The sequence below is a fragment of the Mesoplodon mirus genome (assembly GCF_964341445.2).
Source record: "Mesoplodon mirus genome assembly, chromosome: 11".
NCBI lineage: Eukaryota > Metazoa > Chordata > Mammalia > Artiodactyla > Ziphiidae > Mesoplodon > Mesoplodon mirus.
The window spans coordinates 9,040,732-9,059,014 of NC_138987.1; the positions used below are offsets into that span (position 1 = coordinate 9,040,732).

Below are 18,283 nucleotides of genomic sequence, written 5' to 3' on the forward strand. Positions count from 1 at the left end.
AGCTGCATATAAACTGACCACTGCGAAATATTTACTTTTTCAGGGACGGAGGACAGGGCATATTTGTGTTGGGAGCTACTAGGAATCTAGGGATCACAATTCTATTGCTCACCTTGAGGTCCTGAATAGGGATAGCCTTTTCTGATCGGCTTCTTACCTGGCTGTGTGGGAGTACTGCAAGGACTAAGATGTGGCCATCCTTATTCTAATAAAGACTCAAGAGGAATGAATTGTATTCCTGAGATTTCTTCAAGTTTGAATGGATACTGGGATGACCTCAGTGGGGGGTTATAAGGATTCATTTGAATCTTAGTAGGTCATTTTCCAATATTCTACTCATGTTAGTAGAGTCAATATTCTATTCACGTCTAATCCAAAGAGTAGAAGGAATCTAACATTGCACCGGAGAGGACGGTACATGTGAATGAACTGCTATAATTTGGGTTGTTCTGATATGGTGCCACCTGGCAAACCTTTAATTTCATGATGCTGTTACAGAGCAAGTCTCAATTAAGCTTGCTGGAGCAGAGGCAGACAATGGAAATTAGTAAAACTTGCAAGGCTAGTAGGATCATAGATTTCAATGTCTTTTGGAGACAACCTCCCCAGTTATTTTATTAGTATTCCAAGGAACAGGCTGAGATAAGTGGTGAGATTTAAAACAGAAAATGAAGCATCCTCATTGAAAGGCCTGCATACAAATAGATGTAACGCAGACAATGCTATATCTTGAGTGTCATTGTTGGGTCCCTAATTTGACTGCACAAGCTCTTCTGTTTCAGCAGGTAGCCACTTTTGCAGTGCCTTAATTTCTTTAGAGATGTCACATTTCCTAGAATGTTTTATACCTACCATGTGACCGAACCATTTCCCTCCTAGGCATTTACCCAAGAGAAATGAAAGCATATGTCCACACAAAGACCTATACACAATGTTCATAGTAACTTTATTTGTGGGAGCCCCAAACTAGAAAAAACCCAAATGTCAATCAACAGACAATGGATAAACAAATGCTGATGCATCCATACCATAGAGTACTTAGCAATAAAAAGGAACTATTGATAAATGCAACAACACGGATGAATCTCAAATTTGTCTGAAAGAAGCCAGACAGAAAAGAGTACCCAGTAGATAATTCCAATTTTATAACATTTTTGAAAATGCAAATTATCTATAGTAACAGAAAGCACATCAGTGGCTGCTAGGGACCCATCTGGGGAGCCCCTGATAGGATTGATGACAAAGGGCCATGAAGAAACTTTTGGAGATAATGGTGATGGATTTGTGATTGTGGTGCTGGTTTCATGAGTGTATACATGTGCCCAAACTCACCAAATTACACATTTTAAATATGTTCAATTGATTATATCTCAATGTATCTTTTTGTGAAACCCAGGGTCACTAGGCCCATGAAGTGTGCATCTCGGATGTAAGGCTCTCAGCTCCATGGGTGACTCCATCAAGTGTTCTCAATGGCAATTATCCAAATACTTAAAGAGAGCCCAGTGTTAAACTGCCAGTAAAATGCAGATGTCCCACATTTTAGTATAAATATTTCCCTTTCAAACTCCTAGGGAGAAAATAAAGTCTATATATTAAATTACCTTTCAAGTTAATGTCCAAAGGCAAAAATCTCAAAACCCAAAATCCAATTCTCTTGCCCTTATGAGGTAAAAGCCCAACAAGTCCCTTCCAGTTTCTTATTTTGTTCATTCACAGCCAGAAATGTTAATGCCTAGATGGATTCCTACAGCAGAGGCAGCCTGTGTGTTTTACTTGGAAATGGATGTAGCTCATTCAGCTCCTCAGAAGTTAATATTAATTCAACATTAAGCCTATGGTGTGTCTCAATTTTTAAAAGGTCCAAAGAATAGAACATCCAAAGTAATTCTAACACGTGCCTCACACTCACCAGATTTACACAGCAGTTACCCTGGACAAAACTATGCTCCCAGAACCCAGCAGTTGTTATTGTCAGAGACAATTCATAATACAAACTCTACAGTAGAAACTCATGGGTCTGTAGGAAGGAGGATAGCTGGGGATGGCTTCAGCCTCATCATGCTGCCAACCAGTTTATGCCAATAGTCAGGGGTCCATGCCCTGCACACTTCAAATAAACTGCAAGAAATTTTTCAGCAAGAAGTTACATTTATCACCATGCATTTAGCATGGCACACTGTATCTTCTCTCTGGCATTTCAAACACTGATACTATCTTGCAAAGTATAGATTTGCTGTGGTGCAGGCCCAGTCACAAGGTGTCATTTGTGGTCCTGATCTTTCCTATCTAGTATTATCAAAATCTCTTTATATTCAGAATTTGCTCTTTTACACTGCATTTTATGACTGGCATGATTTATTTATTTACTTATTTATTTTAACATCTTTATTGGAGTATAACTGCTTCACAGTGGTGTGTTAGTTTCTGCTTTATAACAAAGTGAATCAGCTATACATACACATATATCCCCATATCTCCTCCCTCTTGCGTCTCCCCCCTTGTACTTTTTAAATGCAGAATGCTCAGTACAGTGGGAGGACTTACCAAAACCTTAATGCAATATTGGGCTGCATCTGTTACCACTTATAAAGGATTGCACGTTACTATGCAATGTTTTACAAATATCATTGCAGTTCTTTTGTTTTAATGATAACCAAGCCTTTCTCATTTTGCAGTGATTGCAAGGAGGCAGGAGAAGCAGTATTCCAGTACCTTCCCTTGGTTCACAAACCTACCACCAAAGACAACACTGGTAAGGTCCAGTAACAATGTTCTTACATGATAGGGTCCCACAGGATGTGGAAAGCTTAATTCCTGCTGTGACACTGCTGGGTTACCATCATCATTCAAAAAATATTACACTAGCAAGCTATGTACATCCACTTAAGGAAAAGATTATAAATATCAAACTCTGCTTTATAAGGACCTCACTATACCATGGTGGGGGCCGAAGGTAGAAACCTGCTTACAGGTTTCTGGAAAGACCATCCCCCTATAAAATGTACTTAATTTAAAATAAATCAAAAAGTCGAAGGGGAGTCTCTGCCTCCTTCACCATTCCACTACTATGGAATTTCAAAACCGTAATAGTTGATTGCTAAATTTAAACATTTGATTGAAATGATTTGTTGAAAGTTCTGCTCCCTTATTTTCAAAACACTTTATTTCATCTGAATTTCATATGGTATAAAAGTTATTACATGCTTGAACCTGTTGCTCAAATAGCAGGGTCTTTCAGTTCCTTTTTTTTTTTGGCCATACCAAGCAGCATTCGGGATCTTAGTTTCCCGACCGTGGATGGAACCTGTGGCCCCTGCAGTGGAAGCATGGAGTCTTAACCACTGGACCGCCAGGGAAGTCCCCTCTTTCAGTTTTTAAGGCCAACCTTCATTCAGCAGCAAATAATTAAGAAAGAAATCATATATAATGCAGAGCATATATAGAAAATTTTCTTTTAGAAAAACAAAAATATTTGGACATTTTATGTTTAGTATAGCTTAGCAATCCAGTCCGTGTTGACAAATTTAGTTAACTGTTAGGAGGAACAGTACATATACAAGAGAACTCAATAGCCAGAAGATATTTTAACTCTTGATTAATCAGGCAGCACATCTGACCTAATTTTTTTCTTGTATTTTTTTTAGAAGATACTCCATTTGTAAATTCAAGTTTGGTTGCCCCTTTTTAGTCTTTTTGCTCAATATTCTGAACACTTCCATTTTCTTCTTTTTGTAGAGCCTTTGAGCTTCTTCTCTCTCTTGTTTTCTCCTCTCAAATTCCTGAAATTATTAACATATATAATTTTCATTAGTAACAAACGATATTGTTCAATAATTTTGTTGAAATAGCTATCACCATGCAAACACTTCAGGTTTGTCTTATATTTTGCAAAATGTGAGGTGTTACTCGTAAGTGCAGCAGTGTACCCTCTTTGCCGCTATGATACATGCTATGCCATAGAATAATGTAAAGTTATTAAACAATTTTAATTATTTGTATACAAATAAAATTAAAGCACAGAAGAAAGAAGGCACATTTATTTAATGGTTTCACATTTAATTAGATCCACTGAAGAGTCAGAAGTGACGTTAGAGGTTATCTAGTCCATGTAACACAAATCATTTCCAGAATATCTGGTATTCTTTTAAATTTGCCATCTGATCCAGATTTAATTCAAGAATCATTTATTGACTACAAACTATATATATGTAAAATATTGTGCTAGGTATTATGGTTTTGATTATTTAAGAATTAACATGCTCATTTGATTTGCTAAGATAAAGACTCAAATTCACTGGAGCTTAAAGAAAAATAATTTGAAATTATATAGACCTGAAAATCACTACTTGAAATACAATATTCTTAAATATAAAAGTTAAAAATTCTTAAATAATGCAATATGTGAACTGTTTTTCGGTTTCTCCTGTAACGCATATAGCCCCCAAATGACACAGCCTTACATTTGTACGGTGACATAATTAACAAAGTGCTTTCATATACGTCACAGCATATTCCATTCTTTTAAAACTTTTTATGCTAGGATTTATCTTCACCTTACAAATAAAAGGCTGATGCTCAATTTTCACGATTACAAAGATGTAACATTTATATATACATAAAGGAAGTTTGTTTTGAAATAGTAAATGTTTTTCAGTATAATGGTCCATATTTCATCTGGTATACTATTTCCAAAGGTGGCAGGTATCAGAAGGTTGGTTAAAAAAATGCATAATCTTAACAAACTATAAAACAAAGGTCCAGTTTTTCCATGGAGAAATGTTTCTGCTTTACCCTAGTCTGCCATCAGTTTAAGAATAATCATACAAATTTTAGATGTTAAACTTCCAGATTTCTTAATTACACAATTTGTAAAGCTAAGACACAAAAGAAATTATATGTCAGCGCCATCTTTGAGGTATTTTTGATTGATGTGCTCTCCATTTTTTTTTTTTTGCGGTACGCGGGCCTCTCACTGTTGTGGCCTCTCCCGTTGTGGAGCACAGGCTCCGGACGCGCAGGCTCAGCAGCCATGGCTCACGGGCCTGGCCGCTCCACGGCATGTGGGATCTTCCCAGACCGGGGCACGAACCCGTGTCCCCTGCATTGGCAGGCGGACTCTCAACCACTGCGCCACCAGGGAAGCCCTGTGCTCTCCTTTTTAAAGTGATAGATTAATATAGCTTCAACATAAGAAACAAGAATTAACCACAAATAAAATAATTTTGTTGAAGCTGTGGATACTTCTGTTCTGCTCATTTGAAAAAGGCTGTTATAATTTTGGGTTTCTGAATGATAACAAAGTGTGGTAACTTTTTGCTAAGTTAATCTAGTAAGGTTTTTAATAAGCAAGACCAACTCTTTAATGTAAATTTATGAAAATCATCTACATTTTAAAAAAATTAGTAGTTCTCAAATTTTATTATGCATAATCTCGAGGCACTTGTCAAAAAAAATGCAACTATCTGGACCTTACTCTTGAGAAACACTGTCCCAGATGCTCATATTATTAACCTATGAGCAGTACCTTTAAAATCCTATTCTTGACTACTACTATCACCTCTCAAGGGTAATATAAACAATCAAGGAATCTGAATGTTGAAATTCTCCAGCTCTTCTCAGATTATTCATTTATTCAGCAAATATTTACAGAGGGCATACTATGTGCCCCATATTAAGAAGAAAAGCTTACATATACACTTAGGATAAAGAAACATGAATCTAAATATTTTAAAAGTAGATCTTACTTGTCTCTTAGCAGCACGCTTAGCTTGTATCTGCTCATACTCTTCCTGTGCTTTTTGATTTGATGTTTTCTTTTTATTTTTCTTTGGAATAGTAATGGAACTTTGCAAGATAAATGAAAACAAATCACAAGTATTAAAAATAATATAACCAAAATTATGACACAATTATGTCAAATAGTACTTGTACAGTCAAATCTCACTAATGCAACTTAAGGGGTGGGGGTGAAGAGAACTTGAAAGAAAGAGGACATTAATTTTATTAGTAAAATGTCCAAATAACATATTAGCAATTTTGTTACAGCTTTCAAGGTATAGAAAATAGTAAATGGAAAGTCTTGGAGAAATATTTCAACCAGGGAAAATACAGAAAGCTCTGAAAGATCTGAAAAGTTTAAAAACAGGAAACCATATGAATGGTAGAAATGACAGACTGAAAAAGGCATGAATTTGAAGGACGTTATGAAGGACCTTGTGGGTGTACATGAACTTTAATCCCAAAGTTCTCTGACCAACTTGTCTCTATTCCATTTCATTTGTTTTTTTAATTGCAACCAAGTCTATGTCCTCTTGGGAAAAAAAAAAATCCAGGTTAATAATAACAGTAGTAGCAGTTAAATCTCACGTAGCACTTCCCAAGTATCACATGCCTTTGTAAATACCTATAAAAATGAACTCATTTAATCTTCACAACATCTGAGATAGGTCTAAGATACCACAGTCTGTAAATAATCCACTCTGGGGCTGTACAACATGGCAGCTATAAATTACATACTTACTATTATTATTTGCATTTTAGAGAAGAGGGCATTGGGCACCAACATATTAAAGCCAGCTCCGAAGTCCACGATGTTAAGCACTACACTATAATACCTCTCAAAAATTAAATTTTTTTAAAAAACATACATTAATAACAGGAGTTAACCATGGTCCAAGTAAGTTAAATGTATTTGAGAGGCTGAAACCTAAAACCCAGGTCTCTTAATTCCCATTCCATTACTTCTTCTATTAAGCCTACCTCCTGACTTAATTTATAGTCATTTAAGCTAACATGAAAGCCTCCATGAAAATATTTTCACATAATTACCTGTGGCTTCTAATATGCCTTAAGAAAAATCCCAGTTACTACAGAAATTGTTCTGTAATCTCTTTCCTAAAACCCTACTTACATCTACAATGAAGGATTTCAAAAGATGGTAATACATACTTTATGCTTATGCTACATTGTTCTTCTGGATGAGGCTGCTCAACGCTACAATGTTCTTCAGACAAAGCCTCGTCGGTGCTACACTGCTCTTCTGGCAAAGGCTGGTCAACTTCTTCTTCTGAGAGAGGCTGGTCAACTTGTTCTAACAAAGACTGGTCAGCTTTTCTAAGCTGCTTCCTGAGTCTTTCCTCTTCAGCTAAATAGAGATGTTTCAGATGATCAGGGTACCGATCCGTGAACTGGGATTCCCGTGAGGTTTTCGCCTTCTTTTCCCTCCATATCAATTTCTTGTAATTTTGCTGAATTTTTAGTTTTCTTCGAAATGCAAAGCCTTGTCCTGTTGAAGAATGTATCAGTCATGAATTACTTTCTGAGAAAATAATTTGCATGAAAAATGTAGTTGCTAAATTAAAATTTAAAACTTTTTATATCATCACGTTTAGATGCTAGAATTACATTATGTTTTGCTTTAAAACGTTATTTCAAGAAAACAAGTTTAAGCGAATGGAATGAACAGTATACTGGTCCTTCGCAAAAAGACCAGGCTAACAGTAATTGTGCAGAACTAAAGAATCTCAAAGAAGAAAAAAAGACTAGAGTGTGGCACAACTCCAACTTATTGTACTCACAAATCAAACAGATTTCTTAATTCATCTAAAACACTTAACCTAGGTCTTCACTAAATACCTCCGGGAAAAAAACCTCACATCTATTACCTTACGTTAGAGAAAATACTCTACGACTGATTTTCTCAAGCAATTCAACGCAAACGAGGAAAGACGGTGTATCACTTTCTCAACAGCAATTATCAGAAAACTACCTATTTAAGATTTATACATTCCAAATTGGTTTTTAAAGTACTTACAAACAGCAAGACAAAATGAAAAACACAAACTTAAACGAAGCAAATAAACACAGTAAGAGAAGACTGGAGAGCTCTGGGGTATTTGTAATCAGAAAGAGTGTGGGGCAGTACATTTCCGGCCCCGACTTCTATCCTTTACCGTAATACGTGCACAAATGGACTCATAGATTCTCTCTGCTTACGGTTTCACGGGGAAAATGTAGAGGAAAAGAGGGATGGGATTAAGTCCAGGAAAATGTTGAAAGATTCAGAGCAACACTGCCTCGCCTTCCCATCCAGAACTCTGAGACGCCCACGGCTTCAGCAGATTTAAGAACAGATTTCTCTGCCCCAAGTACGGCTCGGTCTGGTTCCTAAATCCTTCCCAGCTTGGGCGGACCGCGTATCCTAAGATTTCGCAGGCCCGAGGACTTGTAAAAGGCTGCCTTCTTACATACATACCCTCGCGAACGCTCCCCGCGAAGGCTTGCGGATGATTAGGTCGCCACGTCCTCCGTTTCATAATCTTATTTCTGAATCCGACCAGTGAAACTCCTTCGCCACGCGACCCAAAGCTCCCTGTCTGCCCCCTTGCTGCATGCCTTACCGGCGCCATGGCACACCAACCGTGGCGCCAGAAAAACAACTGGCGCCGTAAAAAATACGTCATCAGGCAGAAGCAATCAGCCGCCCACCCACAGTCCAGATCGGAATTCTACTTATCCGGCCTATACTTTCCACTGAGCCCTTGCCTTGCGGCTACGTTTGCGCCACCTACAGCCCGGGAGGGTGGGCGTCATGGCGGCTTCTGGGCCGCTCCCGGTGACCCAGGACCTGTCCACGTTGCGTGCTAAGTTGCAGGGGCTGCTGCGGTTCCTGAAGGAAGCTCTGTCCATTTCCAGTGCACATACAGTGGACTTCTACACGGAGTCCGTGTGGGAGCAAGTGGTCGACTTGCCCCCGGAGACGGTGCTGGCGGCGCTGAGATCGGCGGCGGAGGCGGAGGCCCAGGCCTCGGAGGCGCGCCTCCAGGTGGAAGCCGAGAGTGGATCAGGTGAATGGCGGGTGGGCGGGGCGTTCAGGAAGGCGGAGAGACGTCCCGCCCAGTGAAGGGTGGTGTACCTTAGCGGAAGTCGAGCGGAAACTGGTACGCGTCGCGGCTGGCACTGGCGAGGCAGGGATGCGCTGCCTGGTAGGGAGCGGAGCCCCTTCTCCGCTTCCTGGCGGCGTGGGGCGGGACGCTCCTCCCGAATCCCCTGTCTTCAATGGGTGCTTGTGTATTTACACAGTTTAAGGAGAGCAAGAAACATTGCTAAGACCTTTCTTTATTTAGTAATTAAACAATCATTTTCTTAACTGGAGGGGAACAGTGCTTATAGATTGCATGTGGAGCACAGCAGAAGATAAATCAACACCTAACAATCAAGATCATTTCAAATGGTGATTATGGCCAAGAAGAAAATAAAACCAGTCAACTGTGATAGCGACTGTGTGAGGAGGCTGCTTTCACCTGGGTGGTCATGAGCTTGAGAAGGCGCCGGCCTGTAGTGAGCCGCAGGAAGGGATTTCAGGCCCACGGAATCGCGGAGCCCCTGGGCAGGAAAGAGCGGGGTGGGTTGAGGTTCAGATGCCTGAGTGGCTAAAGCCAGGTGCCGGGCAGTGGCAGGTGCGGCCAGGGAAGTAGGCAGAGCCGGATCGCGCGGGGCTCTCGGCCTCGGAAGGATACTGGGTTTGAAGTAGGATGAGAAAGCTTTGGGCAATTTAGTCAATATAGTGCCTTAATATACTTTACATTTGAAAAGATAATTGTGATAGTTATTTGAAGAACAGACTAGTGGGGCAAATCTGAGAGGCCAGTTAGAAGGCCATTTCAGTAATACAAGGAAGAGATGAGACGATTGTGGGCTAGGATGGTAGTAGTGAAGACAGGGAGTATTTGCTATCTCTTTTGAAAACTGTTTATAAAATATCTACTACTGAAACTTAGATTCTACTAAGGCAAGTACATTTTGGAAGTAGTATGATGAGAAGACACCAGCAGGATCCTGGGATTTCTTCTTCTTTGTTTCCAGGTGGTCCCAACCTTGCCCTTGCTGGTGAACTTTATTCACTTGAGCATTCTCTGAAGGCAAAGCACCACTGGTGGGCCTTCCTATGATAGATCTTGGTAAATACTGGTTTCTTTAAAGTCACTGTTTATTGTTGGAAAGTTAAGTACTTTTTTTCTTTTTGGTCGTTAACAGTTTATTATTGGCACACTTAACAATAAACATACATAAAATCCAGCTGTTTTATAATACATGGAGCCACTGTGTCTTTACACGTATAGAGAAATGCATTAATATGCAAATGGAAAAATTAGTTTTTTAATAAAGTTTCACATAAATACACTGGAATTGCTCCCAAAGAAAAGTCCCCATAAAAGAACCAGGTTAGGGCTTTACAAAATATTATACAGGAAATATACTATGAAAAGAAACAACAGTCAACTCAGATACAACAAGAAAAACACAAAAGAGTTTCAGATTTATTAAACTGCCCACAAAATTAATGGATTACATGGCTTGAAAATATTTGGATCAGCAGAAATTTTACAAACGCCTACATTCTCAAGGGGCCAAGTGCCTTTCTTTACATAAAAATCTGCCTTGGTGTCTTTGATGACAAAAAGCCATTTCTTGTTTCAGCACTCGGCTCGATTGAACCAACTCAGGATGGAGGACCAATTGACATTGGCTCGGCCATAAATTACCCTGCTGGGCCCTCTTAGCTGTTACCCAATGAAAGAAAAGGTGAAGGGGAAAAAATAAATAAAGGTACATTTAAATTACTTTCCAAAAGTGGATTTTTTCCTTTTTTTACTGAAACAAGTAACTCTCACATGCAAGTCAAAAAGCAGAAAATATTTTACAATATTAAAAAGTCTGTCTGTAGTTGGGTTCGGGATAGAATGAGATCCTGAACACTGAGGGTTTATTAACAATATGGCGTTTGTTGGATGGTTGGGTGGGGCGGGGGGAGTGAAATTAACAAATGTGGTTAAAACCGAGCCTGGAGAAGCCTAGCTTTTGCTCTTATTTTAATTACGATCACTGCCAGTATCTGTGTTACCTGTGAAGGCCTCCAGGGAGGGGTCATGGAAGTTTATTTGGAATGATCCTCTCAATTAAAAAAAAGAAAGAAAGAAACTCAGATCCCTGTGGTTTAGAAATAGGTATTTGCATGGAAAAGTTTTAATGTCTCTTCCTTTCTCTGCTGTGAGTAAGGATCTGAAATAGTGATTGTAACTCACAGGGGCTATTGACAGTGGATTCTGGAGCTGGTCAATCTTACTGGGAAGCTTGGGGTGGGGGGGTTTCTGATTTGGTCTCTTGAGTGGTGGGAGGTTTACTGTTCCATGGGCTACTGTTCCCCAGGGCTGGTGAACTGGTGAAGTCTTCCTCGTCGTCGTCCACGCTGTTGGCTGCATCATACTGCGTGTTTTCTAATCTAGTGATTAGCCTTTTGTCCTCATCCCCAAACTCCCCTCCCATCAGTTGGCTCTCCTACCACCATCAAATCCTCTGAGGAGGACTGGAAGTGACTCCTTCAGGGCCCCTCAATGCCGCTCCTTAAATTGGCCCGAAGGGGTCACTGCTGTTGAATGACACAGGGCTCCACCCCTCCCAGGGTTGAGGCTGCAGCTTGGGATCGCTCTAGCCCAGGTACGTGACCGGACAGACTCAGGTTGGCAGCTGGCGTCGTCTTCTTGCCGCCCGTGCTGTTGGCAGTGTTCCCGGTGCTGCTGCTGGTGGAATTTTTTCTTTTTGTCTGTTTCGTTGTCGGTTGCCTTGTGGGTTCTGGCGGCGCCACCATCCGCTGCCACTTGTGAAGCAAGCAGATCTACAGGCAGTCTCGTGGACTGAGGTTGTAAGTTTTATGTCTGGACATCAGTTCCTGCATTGGCTGCAGCATTACTCACAACCTGAGGTAGTCGACGGTGAAATTTGTTAGCCCCATCCTGGTGATGTTTTCGGACAGCTGATCCAGGACCTGAGGATCTTGTGCACGCGTGGCAAGAATGCTTCTTGGGACTAACTCTCTGTATTGTCTAATGGTAAAGTGCCACGTTTTTATTCTCATGAGATCATCAAAGGTGAGCTCCAGGATCAGTCTGCCTTCTGCACACACCTTGGTAAACATGGGCTTCCCGTGCTGGGTGACCATCGCACGCTGGTCGCAGTCCACCGTGATGGATGAGCTGTGGTAGGATTCTTCGGAGTGTTTGAGAATGTAATACAGGTCAGTATTACAAGCACAGTGCTCAGGTCACGGGGGATGAGGATCCTGCCGACAGCTGCTAGTGTTGGAGGGGCTCCTGCGGAGGCAGGGGGTGGCTGTGGCACACCGTGGGGACAAGGACCCTGGCAGCAGAAGCTCTGGGAAGTACTCCTTGGCGTGAGCCCCCCCAGGGTCTGCCATTAGCCCCACCAAAGAGTCGGGTAGGCTGCAATGCTGGGTCGCCTCAGGCCAAACATCCAGGCACTTCTTCAGTTTACTCTCATAATGCCTAATACCTATGACAACGTGGCAACTTAAACTCCAAAAGGGTTTAAGATCATGTCTGTCCTGCTGTATTCCAGCACCTAGTAAAATACCTAGCATGCATAATTAAATACTCAATGAATATTTGTTGAATGAGTTAACGAATGACTCATTCTGGCTTCCAGAAGAGTAAAAGAAACTAATTAAATATGAAACCCAAGACTTTCGTATGGGTTTAGCCTAGGCTTCATACAATGGAAGAATTAGATTGTTTATATATCCTAATAATAACAATAATAGGATTAACTGATATTTACTATTTTCCCTGCAGTGTGTTGTTTGTTTGCATATTTTCCCTTTTAATATTTACATTAGTCTGGCAAGATGTGTTCTGTTTTCCCCATTTGTGAAATTGCCAGTTGAGGAGGTAATTTACTAGGGGCACAGCTTGTAATGGAGATGCAAGCATGGGTCATCGGACTCCACAGTCTGAGGTCTTTACCACTGTGATAAAGGTTTTTCTGGATTATTTAAGATTGAATTACAAAGGGCATTTATTATCAAATCTGATATTTTGATGACATGGATACATTTCTTATTTTTTGTTTTGTTTTTATTGTTTCCTCTTCAAGAATGTAAGAATTGTTTTTTCACTGTTGTATCTTTAGTGCCTAGAATGGTGCCTGGTCAGAGTAGGTGGTTGATAAATATTTGACGAATAAATAAATGAAAAATACCACTTATTTGTTCTCTCAGCTAGGAATAAAATACATCTTTTGGGAAACACAACCAGTTTTGTGTCAGTTCAACAATAATGGAATCTAGACTAGATTATTCACCTTTGAAATGTCTCTGACCCTGCCAAATTTTATATACAAGATATTCAGTTGTACAAATGGTCTGCCACCTCCAGTATTAAAAATAATGAATTTTTTATAATGTATGCTTGTAAGGAATATTAATTTTTGTTTATGTAAAGATTATGTAAATATGGACATTTCCTCCATTACTATATGAAGTCTATTGTTTGTGTCAGAGAAGAGTATTTTTTGCTCTTTGACCAGACTTGTATCTTATTAAAGAATTGTTAGTTTCTCTATAAGTATAATTTAGCACTTAATTTTTATACTGTTTAGTCAGACAGGGTACAGATTCCAATTCTACCAGCTCTGTGACCTTGGAAGTTTGTTCATTCATCCATTCATTCAGGGAACATTTACTTAGTGTCTGCTGTGTGCCAGTACTTTTCTAGGAGCTAGGGAAATAGTAGTAAATAAAGCAAATAAAACTCCGTATCTTCATCTTGCTTGCATTCTAGAGGGCGTAGAAATAATTTTTTTAAAGTGCCACAGAGAAGAATCAAGTAGCAAAGAGAGGAGTAAATAAGGGGATGGGCAGGAGGAAGATATGTTTGCAATTGTAAATAGGTTGTCCTAGCAAACCTTCATGGAAATAACTCTGGACAAAAAATCTAAACAAGGAGAACATTGAGTCATGAAGCTAGAGCATTCCAGATAGTGAGAACGGGGAGCGCAGAGGCCCTGACGTGGGAGCAGGCACGGTGTGTTCAAGGAGCAGCAAGGAGCCCTGAATGGATTTCCATTAGGGTCTCCCAAGAAGTGTGGTTTTCTGCCAGCTTGATATGAGGAGTTACAAATAAACACAGTTCCCCGAGCTGCACTGAGTTAATGCACAGTGTGTGAAAGTCATTTGGTATTTTATGAGACCAAGTTGTTTCTGAAAATCCTCAGTGTAGCCATTTCAGTAGATTTCTCTTGCCAGGTGATATTCTGGCCTGGTCAGAGTCCTGAAAGTTTCTTTTCCTCTGTTCATCTAAAAAGAACTAGAGAGAAAACAATCGCAATTCTCCACAATTAAAAAGGAAAGATGGTGAAAATAACTGTATTTTAAGGGCATAAATTATGGGTGTTGTGGTTTGAATTGTGTCCCCACCCAAATTCATAATTCGAAGCCATAACCCCCGATGTGGCTATATTTGGAGATAGTCTTTAAAGAGGTAATTAAGGTTAAAAGAGGTCAAAAGGGTGGTGCCCTAATCCAATAAAAAGAGGAAGAAACACCGGAAGGGTGTACACAGAGGAAAACTATGTGAGGACCCAGTGAGAAGGCAGTTGTCTGCAAGCCAGGGAGAGGGGCTTCACCGGGAACCAGCTAGCTCTGTCAGCACTTTGATTTTGCACTTCCAGTTTCCAGACTGTGACAGATTTCTGTTGTATAAGCCACCCAGCCGGTGGTATTTTGTATGGCATCTCGAGCAGACTAATGCAGTGGGCTTTGCAGACTGACTGCCTGGTTCAAGTCCTGGCTGCACCACTTACTCGTTTGGTTAGCTTGGGCTACAACTCTTTGTGCCTCAGTTCCTCATCCATAAAATGGGGATAATTACAGTACCTACTTGATGGGGCAGTCTGAAAGTTATGTGAGTAAATACATGGTAAGGGTTAAGCGGAATGCCTAACAAAGAGCAGCACTTAACCCATGCATTCACTTGACTCATGTTTACTGAGTGCCTTCTACCTACCAGGCCCTGTTCTAGACCCTGCTGTTATGCTCCTGAACACAATAAAATCCCTGCGTGTGTGGAGCCTATGTTTTAGTGAAGGTTGATACCCAGAAAACTGTATATGCACGCACACACACACACACACACACACACTCGTTTTCCAGGAAGGGAAAGAGAAAAATGGTCTATCTGAGGGAAGAGTATGTCAGGCCAGGTGAATAGCAGGCACCAAGTGGGAACATGCTGTGTGTTCTGGGGGCACAGCAGAGCCATCCGGGTGAGACTGATCAGAGGTGAGGTTTGCGTAGCGGCCTGAGGCAACTTCATGTGGGACTTGCAAACCATACTGAGGGCTTGGCTTTTCCCCTGAGTGGAATGGAATGCTCTTCAAGGACTTCATGAGGGGGTATGCCGTGTGATTTATGTCTCGGAGGGATGACTCTGGCTTCTTTGTGGAGAAGGTGACGGTGGAAGCAGGAGGACAGGATAAGGCTGTTAAAATAGTCCAGGGTGGGCTTCAGGTAATGGCTGCTTGAAGAGGTCAGGCAGTGCCTCCAGCAGGTAACAATGACAAACACTGACCGGATTATTAAAAACTATTGGAAGGTTCTGGAAGGTGACCAAAGGGGGACAGAAATATGAGCAGAGTTTGCTGTTGGAAAACTGCTACTGATTGGGAAGAACTGTGAATTCATGACTTTCTTGCTGGGGGTGCTCCAAACCCCCCCTAGATCTGGCAGTGGAAAACGACATTCTTCCCAGCTCAAGATGGCCACAACAGAGTTCAGAGACGAGAGCAGATGGAAATTTAAGGAGCACATTGTGGAAGGAGGGCCACAGAAGGGCTGAGATCTAAGATGTGAGGATAACCTCTGGCTAAAACCCTGGATGAAGTATAGACACACACCCCCTCCCAAACACACACACACGTGCACATGCGGGCACGGGAGACTAAGAGAATCCAGCAAAAACACTGACGAAACTAGGGGGATGGTGAACCCTTGAAAGACAGAGCTCCTGGCAAGATGTGCAGACTTGCTGCACCTTTGACAGAGTATATTCCCCAAGCTGTGGACACAGCTTGGGTGGCAAAAATCAAAAGCCTGATTGAATTTCTGTATCAATGGGCAGAATTCAGGGCTGGCAGAGCAACTGGAAATTTAGGCTGGGGAGCGTTGGAAACAAATGTAACCACAGGGAGGATGAGCCCCCCAATCTGACTCTCAAATCCACCCAAATCTTCATCTGCCTGCTGAACTACACAGGCTCAGGGATACCCTCAGGGGCCAGGCTAATCAGCAACTGAGCAGAGACACCAGCTGCTGCACGCTGAGGGGGAGATAGATTTCAGTCTGAGTCCAAGCAAGTTCACTTCTCAGTAGAATAACAACAACAAAATCCTTAGAAAAGCAAAATAGATCCACTACAATAAATTATCCACAATTCTGCTTTTCAACCAAAACCACAAGATGTGCAGAGAAACAGGAGCGTATGACTCATACTCAGGAAACTGATTCCAGGTGATCCCTGATGCTGGGTTTAAGTAGCTGTGTTCGGAGAATTAAAAGAAAGTGTGACCCAAGGGGGGAGAAAATGAGTTAATAGGAGCCGATCCTGATGGGGCTCAGATGTTGGATTTAAGTAGGTATCATAAATATGTTCAAAGAAATAGAAGAAAACAGCCTAAGAATGAAAGGGCAACACAGTATTAATATTAATTATACGACCTCCCTTATAATTGTTTTCATTGGAAGAGTACACACTCATTGACAATTATATTAATGTTACACATGACCTGTTGCTGATAACACGCTCTCACACAGTTTCTGTGGGGTAGGAATTCAGGAACAGATTAACGGATGGACCTGGCTTAGGGTCTCACGGTTTCAGAGTCCACTTGCTGGTGGGGCTGCAGCTGCTGAAGTTGGTTGAGGTTGGGGAACGCGCCCCCACAATGTCTCACTCACATAGGGGGGTAGTTGGTGCTGCCCGTTGGCACAGGGCCTCAGTTTCTCACCATGTGAGCCTCTCTGTGGGGCTCCTTTCGTGGAGGGCGTTGTGTTTGCACAGTGTACTTGTTTTTGTCTGTGCTCAGTCATGGTTGTGGACTTCGAATGGTCACAGGCTTGGTCTGATATTGGTGTACTACTGTAAACGCTTCCGTATTTTATAGGGAAGAGTGTGGTCTGTGTGCCAGCGCCAGTTCCACCCCAGCTATCGGCTGCTCGCTCTCTGTCACAGCTGATTGTTATTGTTGTTATTTTTTTCCTTTTTCACAAGTGTATTACCTATCTTACAAAGTTGTAGTAAAGCTGAAAAATGATGTAATATGGCTCCTAGCATAGAACTGGGAATATAGCATGGATTCAGTAAGGTGTGGCTAATAAATGGTGAGGGTTGTGGTAATGATGAAGGTGGTGGTGATGGTGTAATTAGGTCTTTCTTTCCTTGGAAAAAATAAATGGTCAAGAACTTCTGGAAATGTACGTGCTCCTATAACACCCCATATACTCTCCCATATCCACACATGTCATCCTGTTGGCATTGTCCACTGGCTTGTCCCTATCCGCAGCTAGATTATAAACTCTCTAAAAACAAAAGTACAGTGTTTGCCTTTTTCAGTTTTGTGTTCTTAGCACATTGAACAGTTTCTGGCATATCGATGAGTAAATTATTCTTAAAGATCGAAGTGAAGCATAGATCTATAAAGAATGTTATTGAAGGTACCCGTGGAAATATGGTACTGAACTAGATAGCTGTGGTGTGATTTCTGTCCATATTATGTTTGTCATCCTTGTTTTTGTATGACTCGATCCAACTTATAGGTTTTTTAACTTAATTCTATTCTTTTCCTGTGTGAAAATGCAGTACTTCATTCAGTACATTGAAAATTACAGAAAGAGGGCTTCCCTGGTGGCGCAGTGGTTGAGCGTCCGCCTGCCGATGCAGGGAACACAGGTTCGTGCCCCGGTCCGGGAAGATCCCACATTCCGCGGAGCGGCTGGGCCCGTGAGCCATGGCCGCTGAGCCTGCGCGTCCGGAGCCTGTGCTCCGCAACGGGAGAGGCCACAACAGTGAGAGGCCTGCGCACTGCAAAAAAAAAAAAAAAAAAAAAAAAAATTACAGAAAGATACCATGAGAATCTGGAGATAAAATCAAGGCAGGCATCATTTCAGGCTAAAATTTCTGAAAGTTTATCACATATATGGGTGAGATTAACCATCTGAGAAAAAAGCCAGTAGTGATAGCTTCTAAATACTTTACTGATAAAGCAAACTATCTCCTATATCTCATCTCAAGGATTAAGATTTTGTTTTCCCCACTTCAAGGGAACTAGGCTGTGTCCTTAGGAAGTAATGACTACATATATAAATCTGTAACATGCTCAAGTGAATTATCTTTTGGTTTTCAGGAGTTAATTGGTCTTCATAAGTATAGAA

General features: G+C 41.2%; 2 protein-coding genes and 1 pseudogene across 5 annotated transcripts in view; 1 reads left to right on the plus strand and 2 right to left on the minus strand.

The window, feature by feature from the left end:
- Positions 1 to 927: 927 nt before the first annotated feature.
- Positions 928 to 8,480, minus strand: CCDC59 (coiled-coil domain containing 59). Its single transcript, XM_082634975.1, has 4 exons — positions 8,258 to 8,480; positions 6,952 to 7,288; positions 5,748 to 5,847; positions 928 to 3,782 (listed from the first exon to the last, which is right to left on the minus strand). Exons 1-4 carry the CDS (start codon positions 8,463 to 8,465, stop codon positions 3,621 to 3,623), a joined length of 807 nt encoding a protein of 268 aa, XP_082491101.1. The 5' UTR covers positions 8,466 to 8,480; the 3' UTR covers positions 928 to 3,620.
- A 113-nt stretch (positions 8,481 to 8,593) lies between these two features.
- The window catches only part of METTL25 (methyltransferase like 25), a gene marked incomplete at both ends in the record, with an annotated part of 95,595 nt that continues 85,905 nt past the window's right edge, over positions 8,594 to 18,283 (plus strand). For all 3 annotated transcript variants that reach the window (XM_082634973.1, XM_082634972.1, XM_082634974.1), the window contains one exon: positions 8,594 to 8,849. In XM_082634973.1, coding sequence (XP_082491099.1) covers positions 8,594 to 8,849 — 256 coding nt within the window. The remainder of the gene's footprint in view (positions 8,850 to 18,283) is intronic.
- On the minus strand, positions 11,035 to 15,243 carry LOC309812484 (LIM domain-binding protein 2-like; annotated as a pseudogene). The gene is made up of 2 exons: positions 15,073 to 15,243; positions 11,035 to 12,249 (listed from the first exon to the last, which is right to left on the minus strand). The product of its transcript is annotated as an LIM domain-binding protein 2-like (transcript).